The sequence below is a fragment of the Chenopodium album genome, chromosome 26, assembly GCF_948465745.1.
Source record: "Chenopodium album chromosome 26, dcCheAlbu1.1, whole genome shotgun sequence".
NCBI classification, from domain to species: domain Eukaryota; kingdom Viridiplantae; phylum Streptophyta; class Magnoliopsida; order Caryophyllales; family Amaranthaceae; genus Chenopodium; species Chenopodium album.
The window spans coordinates 8,512,556-8,520,281 of NC_137859.1; the positions used below are offsets into that span (position 1 = coordinate 8,512,556).

The 7,726-nt window shown below is 34.4% G+C and overlaps 1 protein-coding gene across 1 annotated transcript; it reads left to right on the forward strand.

Moving 5' to 3' along the window:
- The first annotated feature begins 484 nt into the window (after positions 1-484).
- LOC145616748 (uncharacterized) lies at positions 485-2,238 on the forward strand. The gene is made up of 4 exons (XM_081671485.1): positions 485-684; positions 1,450-1,485; positions 1,858-2,059; positions 2,173-2,238. The coding sequence occupies exons 1-4, from the start codon at positions 485-487 to the stop codon at positions 2,236-2,238; spliced, it is 504 nt and encodes a 167-aa protein (XP_081527611.1).
- Positions 2,239-7,726: the final 5,488 nt, after the last annotated feature.

Consider the following 7,726-nt stretch of genomic DNA (forward strand, 5'->3'; position numbering starts at 1 on the left):
GACTGGCAGAACCCTTTGCGTAATCTTCCAGAAAAAACGTTTCCTTTTCAGGAGCATACCTAGAGTCCATAGGTATTTCCCAAAACTGTTGAGCCATCCTTACATAAATATTGATGTTGGTTCCCCATTTGGAAAGGGTGAACAGATTTAGCAGTCATCTGAATCCACAGTTGGTGTAATATGAGCAGCCAGTATAATCCTCTAACCACAACTTATCTTCTAAAACTCTAGTGTTTTAACTAATATGGCTCGAAGTAAGTGCTTCCATTGCATTTGACTTTGGCTAGAATATTCTAAACTCAGTAGATATATGGCAAGTAGCAAGTCTTGCAAGTTGCAACCACATCACATTAACAGCTAGATATATATAATTAAAGACCATAAGATTCAATGTTACTTAAAAAGGAAACCAGTACCCATCAAAACGTTGTTTTTATACGAAGCAATAGTACTGTGTATCTTGCATTGCTATCAGAAAAGTGAAATGGAGTTGAAAATGAGAATAACAAGAACATCTCCAATTGTCAGAGCAACTATTCTGCTAACTCATTTGATTTTGGTGTTGCATTTGAGTCTAAGTGTTGAGGGGCGTTTGCTGAAGCTTTCTGTCTACAAACCAGACCACACTGACATTGCTGCCTACGCTCGTTGGTTGGTATCCCAAAACTCTTGGGGTGTCCTCAAGTAATTCTCCCACTTTCATTCTTTCAATAGATTCACCTTATTGTTGATATTCGTTTACGTTAAATACTTTGTATATGTTTTCTGATTGCAATTTGACTCATTTAGATATCAATTTCTACTTCCCACTCCTCTGTTCATCATTTTGGATCTTATTCAATCTGTTTTCTCATATTTTGTGTGATTTTATAGTGTTTTACTACTACAACATTAGGCAAAGAGATCCATCCAGTCAAAAAACCACCTACCCTAGGTGCGATCTTTAAGTTGAAAGATCTTCTATGTTATGCGCTTGTGTATTAGATTGTCCCCGTGTTAATAGATGGTCCATTTCTAATTATATGAGATTTTTTTTTTTTATTGGATGGACATTAGCTATACTATAAAGTTCACAGTCTTCTATTTAATCTAGTACATAGTATTTAGCCAATTTGATGCACAATTTTTTTTCATAATTTAAAAAATAGGTACTGTTTGTGTTTGTTCTATTATGTAATAGAACAAACGAATGAAGTAAATCTAAAATTTTTGAACATGACTAGAGAGAATGAGTTTGAAGTTTGGTCAGCGGTTGACTTTTAAAAAAATTCATGATCAACCGTTGACTTTGATCCTTCAGATTTAGGTTCTCTTCTTTGGCATGCAAAATATGTCTGCTCATTTGGCAGTATCAAAAGTGTTTGTTTTTTACCTTGCGTTCTTGTAGTTGAAGTATGTCAATTATCTATTGTAAATGAAGCTAATGTGTTGCTTTCATGTTTTTGACAGTACCATTTCCGCCGATTTAGGAGGATCTCCTTTTGGGTAATCTCTCTCACCCCACCTTTTCCCCTCTTTAAGGTGTACATTGTACACCCGGATGTAACATGTATACCATACACCCATACTCAATTTTTGCTCATTTAAACATTTAGAGCTCTCCTAATTGAGTAAACGGGCTAAGAATAATCCCTTGAGTGACACAATACACCCGTGTGTACAAGTATAATGAACATTTCCTTTGCCTAATGATGCCTTGTGCCTCCAATGTGTTTATCACAAATTCACGATGTTTTTTCTCTGTTATTGGAAGATATATCATTCTTTTACAAATTGACAAGGCACAAAAACTCTATGATGCTTGTTTTTGTATATTATCATTCTTATTAATTGTAACAATGATGTTCCTACATGTAGCAACGTGGTTTCGATTAGTGATGGACTACCTGGCGAAAGTACAGGCATACCATACTTCTACTTGGCAAAATATGATCCCACCACTGCAAATGCTATGAAGGACCAAAGATCGTCACTAACAGTAAGCGAATACCCAATTGGGACTTGTGGAAATACTGATCCTGAAAATCCCACCTGTGCAAGAATTACTCTTACAGGAAAGGTATGCTTATCTGTAAGACTGTTAGTGTATATTGTAATGTTTGTATGTAGATGATGTTCTGCTACTTGCAACAATTGTTCATGCTCGACCTTTGGTTTTACAGTTGAAACTAGTTGATGCAGACTCTAAAGAAGCTGAATACGCGAGGTCTATCTTATTTACTAAGCATCCTGAGATGATATGTAAGCACATTTCTTCTACCACACACCCTTATGATCATAATCCTGCAGTAGTCTGACTTATATTTTCTTGTAAAGGCTAACAAAGTAAGTGTTTTATGTTTTGATCAGATTGGCCGGCGAGCCACAACTTCCAGGTCTTCAGACTAGATATCGAAAATATATTTATTCTTAACTGGTTTGGTGGACTAAAACCTCTTACTGTTGATCAGTACTTGAACTGGAAAATGTGAGTAAAACTTCTGAAACATAATTCAGTTGTATGTTTGTACCTCATCTCTATGAACTCATACGCCACTCGTTGTAAATGCAGGCACAAATTGGCACTCTCCTTATAGATTAATGCTTGCATTGGCATTGGGGTTACAGTTCTGATTCTCAATGTATTCTTTCTTATCACAGTTGTGCAAAATGTATTACAGTGTATCCTCTGTTCTAAGGTTCTTAATTTTATTTTCTTGTAAGAGTTGAATTGGTTGTATACTGTCAAAGTGGTAATTTCTGATTAATATGCTTTCATAACACTCCAATCCCCATAATTTCATGTCTTAGTACAAGCTTTCCTTACTCCTAAATTATGTGTAAAAAATGGTGGGAGCAATGAAATTTAATTTAGAAATTCATCTGGTTGAGTCACCAAATTACCTTCATCTCTCCTCGAAACAATTTAATTCACGCCGCCTTCAATACAAGATAAATACAGAGTAGTTACAAGTAATGACGCGTCATCTCAAGGGTAAGACTCAACTAAAAATCCACGCACTAAAATACCTGCTCGTATTTTTTTTGTATTTTATCCAAGCATATGTTATTAGAACTTATACTTAAAGATTATATTTCTTACATGAGTAGCCTTTTATTTCAGAATAATTGACACATCCAAACTTGATACACGTATTGATGCACTGAATAAGCAATAAGGTATATATATAAATGAAAAGTAAAATATTGTTAGATACATTTCTGGCTAAATTTCCAACATTGACTTACCCAATGCATGACCTTTGAGAAAGCTTTTTCCTATGAGAAAAGAACTTTTAGGTGGCTATTGAGTAAGCGCGGACTAGTTTTCAAGGTGATAAGATTATTTTCACTTAACATAATTTTAATCAAGCAAAAAAAAAAAAAAAATTAAAAACCGAAAAGAACATGGCCTCACATATGGAGTACAAATGAATAAGCTTTTACGCTTGATTTGATTTTTTTGATATGGGAAATAATAAAGCTTCTCATAGATAAGTGATGAAGCTAATTAAATCCAAAACTCATATTACATACTATATACGAGTAGCATGAAATAAGAGTATTGATAACATAACGAGCTAGCGACTTGGAGATATACCATCCTAGTCTCACTTAATTAACAGATACGTAGATAGATAGATAGATAGATAGATGACCGCGCATTCCAAAAGAGATGGGAATGCATATAGTTGGACATTATACATTTATAGACACAATCCAGCAGGATAAGGTGATCACTTTATGCCCCCGCAACAAGGGGTGAAGAATGTACAAGGATACCCATATGGAACGCAACGGAGAGGATTGTTAATATTATCAGCAACAACTTCTTGGATTATCATGTTTGTTGGAGAATGAGGATTTAGTATGGGTTCAGCATTTGTAGCAACCATCATTATTGCTACCAATACTAACAAACTTATCACCTTAGAAACCATACTTCTTTTCTTTTTTTTAATTTTGTTTAATGTGAGTTTTTGATGATGAACAAGGGATGAGGAGGACAACCCTTTTATAGAGGAGGAGCTCATCAATAATACTCTCTTCCCCCCCCCCCCCCCTTTTTTTTTTATTAAATATACATATTTCTTAGTTGAGGGATAAGGGGTGTAACCGTGTAAGGGACTAAGGGTTTGTTCTCATTGACTGAAATGAGCTGAACTGAGCTGGAGTGAATATTTTATAAGAGAAGGAAATTAGGAACTGAAATGAATTGAAAATAATCGTATGAGAACAAGCCCTAAGGGGGGACAGTTCATTGTCGTTAGAGGTGATTATTGGATGGGGTAGTCCATTGGCAAAAGAGGTGGGTCACATATTAAAGGGTCTTGATCCTTTTTTTTGGGTATTTAGACAACAAAGACGAGTGATGAGAATCAATCTAAAGATTTTTTGAAATCGGGAGGAGAGCTAGCTTTAAGCCTTTAACCACTCACCCCTTCTACTTTTGAATGGATAGGGTTATTATTGGATTTGATGTTAAAGGGTCATTGTTTTATTGACAACCCACTAACTTTAGTTGATTGGATGATAACTAATTAACTATTATTGTAGGGTCAGCCGGTCAACATTAATTTGCTTGGTTAGTTCATTCCTCTCTCTCACCTCTTTGTATCCTACCCCAAATTATGTTGCTCTAAATCTTTTTGTGGTGGTGGGTCGAAATGCCACGGTGGTGGGGCGGTGGTGAAGAAGGTGGCACTGCTAGTAAGGCAGCATTAAAAAAAAAAAAGGTTTTAAAAGATCACATTATCGGCACGAGGGTGGTCGGAGAAATTAAACAACATTGAAGGGTAGCCTTTAACAACATTTTTGTTTTAATAGGTAGTTTTACAATATTTTTTATTAGGTAGTTTTTCATAAAAGTGGCTTTTAATAGGTAGTTTGTGACAAAATGTCCTTTTTTTTATAAGCTAGAGTCAGATTTGGACATTTGACGAGACACAACTTTAACCATCAATATTATTTATTGAAAGATGAGTAAAAATTAAAAAAAAAATAAATAAATAATTAAAAAAAAATTAGCTTATAAAAGTAGACATTATGACAAATCCAATTATGTGATCATATTTATATATTAGTAGGGTAGTTAACGCGTGCGATCCGCTCTTCATGACTAGCAATATTCGGGAAGCTCTTTTGGTTTGGCTTTACGTTATAACTTTAGTTGTTAGTAGCATTAATGAGGAAAAATATTTGAACAAATATTTTTTTTAGGCATATAAATTTCTGTACACTATTCTTCAATTAAAAAATAGCTAATTAACATTAATTGGGGCAATTAAATAAATAAACATATTTAAGAGTATAATTGTCTAAACACTACGCTTTCCAAATGTCAACGCATGTTTTCAACGATTAATATCTCTAATCATCAATATTGTGAAGCTGTAAAAGTGGATGATATTTTATTTATCAAGACGATTTAAAAAAGATCTCACATTATTATATTTTATCGTTTCCATAAACTACAAAAGTGAGATTGTAGTGTGTAAATGTGAAACGGTTTCTACTAAAAAAAACGTAGAAAGTAAGAGTTAATGAGATTTGTTTTAAAATTATTATAAAAACATGAAACGCATAGATCTTTAGGAGAAAAAAATAATACTCCCTCCGTCCCCTTTTGATAGTCCCTTATGGACAAATTTTAGTCCCAAAATGTTCACCCCATTTCCTTTTTCCAACAACCATTAATATTAAATTTCTACTAAAATTCTCTCCAATTTACAATAATATTTGTGCAAATTTAACTTTTCCATGTAAATTTTGTTTTCCCATATACTTTTATTACTTTATCTCTCTACTTTTTTGCATACCCAATGTCAATTTACTTTTTCAATGTACTTTAACTATTCTTATTTGTGTTTATTAATTCCCGTAAAAAATGCCCAAAAGGGACTATCAAAAGGGGACGGAGGTAGTATTAAATAAAAGAGAAAAAAAAAAAATCAAAACTCCTACAAAGAAGAGACAAGTCACATGTATAACTGTAAAAGTCAATTCAATTAAGAACCTGGTAGGGCAAGAGTGCACGACTACGGACTACCAGTCTACCACACAAGGACCTGGTAGGGCACGGCTACCCCACACACACAGTGTTTTTTATGGAGTAGTAAAATACTTTTTCTGTTTTTTAATTGTTGCAAAATTTTTTTCACGGTTTTTAAGAAATGTGGGGTTCACATGGTATAATAAACTTTTAATTAAGATGAGTGGTTATTAGGAGTGTAATTTAGTGGGTCACGTGCTTTAAGTAAGTGATACATTTTTTATCTAGAATAACTTTTCATTTATAGTGTCTTGCAAGTATTGTGATAATTCCATTTTAGGGAAGTGATGCAAGTAGTAAAAAACGGAGGAAATATATACTTGCAACACTTCACTTTTCACGCTTGTCGATGCATTATTTCAATCGTTTATATCTTTAATTAGCAATATGTAAAGAAATATAAATGTTAGATATTAAAATAGTATAAACCGAGACGAATCTAACAAGATCTCACATGACTATATTTTTTCTTAGCTATAAAGCATCAAAACTAGTCAAAGTAGAGTATATGAATAATGTAAAAGTCAAACTGTTGTAAGTATAAAAAAACGGAGGAAGTATAATGTGCATAATTATAACCAGATTACTACAGAGTAGTAGCCTAGTACTACGGAGGTAGTATAATGTGCATAATTATAATTAATCACTAAGGTAAACTAGTATTTTCTACGTAGCCTATATTTTTCTAAGCTATTTTATTGTACAAACCATATTTTATTCTTTCTTTAATGGTAACTTTTTGGTTTTCTTGGTAAGGCTTGCACATTTTCTCTTTGAGTCTCATTTAGAGGTGATCAAAGTTAGCTTGATCTGTTGGCATGGCCTGATTACGGGTAGGTGTTGGGCAGAATTTTTCGGCCCAAAAATTTATTGTTTTGGGACAGGCTTGGAAATGCGTTTTTAGGCATATTTTGTAGAGTTGTTCATGGACAGTCCGACCCGCTAGGCCCGGCCCATCCGGCCCGTTAAATTTTGGGCTTGGACACCTTTATTAAAAACAAATAAATTAATGGACGGGCTAAGCTCGGCCCATTTGTTGAATGGCCGGGCATGGACAATGATAACTATATTCCAGGCCGGCCCGTTTTGTAAATTATTAACTAATATTTTCTTAGAATATATATATATATACAAGTACAAATCATATACGATACTACGAAGTAGTAGTTACTAGAAATCTAGAAGACTATACCCCTAAATCTAACATCTTCATCTTTTCGTTACTTCATAGTTCATATCATACATACTCTTTATATTTTAAGATTTTAAACCATCAATAATTACAATAATTATAGGTTGTAAATTTTTAAGAGATAAATTCACCGAAAATAACAAAAGTCATTAGCCCCGTTAGTCCGTGGGCAAGCCCGGCCCGTTTAAGAGGGCGGGTATGGACAACATATTAAGCCCGCTAAAATGGGCTTGGACTTGCAAATCAAGCCCGTTGGAAAAAATTATAGGATTTGGCCCCGGCCCAAACCCGCAAATGAGCAGCTCTAATTTTTAGGCTCACAAGAAAATGGCCCGAAAAGCCCACAAGGCCCGACCATTTTGGAAACAAAAGTTCCGGCCCGACCGGCACTGACCCGAAAAATGGACTTAATTTTTCAGTTTCAGTTCGGCCCGCCCAATGACCACCTTTAGGGCCTGTTCTCTTACGTTGAAATTTAGTTCAGTTCAGTTCAGCTGAGTTCA

Bases quoted from the DNA above. Each gene is read 5' to 3' on its own strand.
- LOC145616748 (XM_081671485.1), top strand. From the start codon at position 485: ATGGAGTTGAAAATGAGAATAACAAGAACATCTCCAATTGTCAGAGCA. The intron at 1,486-1,857 runs GTAATCTCTCTC...TCCTACATGTAG, and splicing joins TTAGGAGGATCTCCTTTTGG to CAACGTGGTTTCGATTAGTG. The intron at 2,060-2,172 runs GTATGCTTATCT...AGTTGAAACTAG, and splicing joins GAATTACTCTTACAGGAAAG to TTGATGCAGACTCTAAAGAA.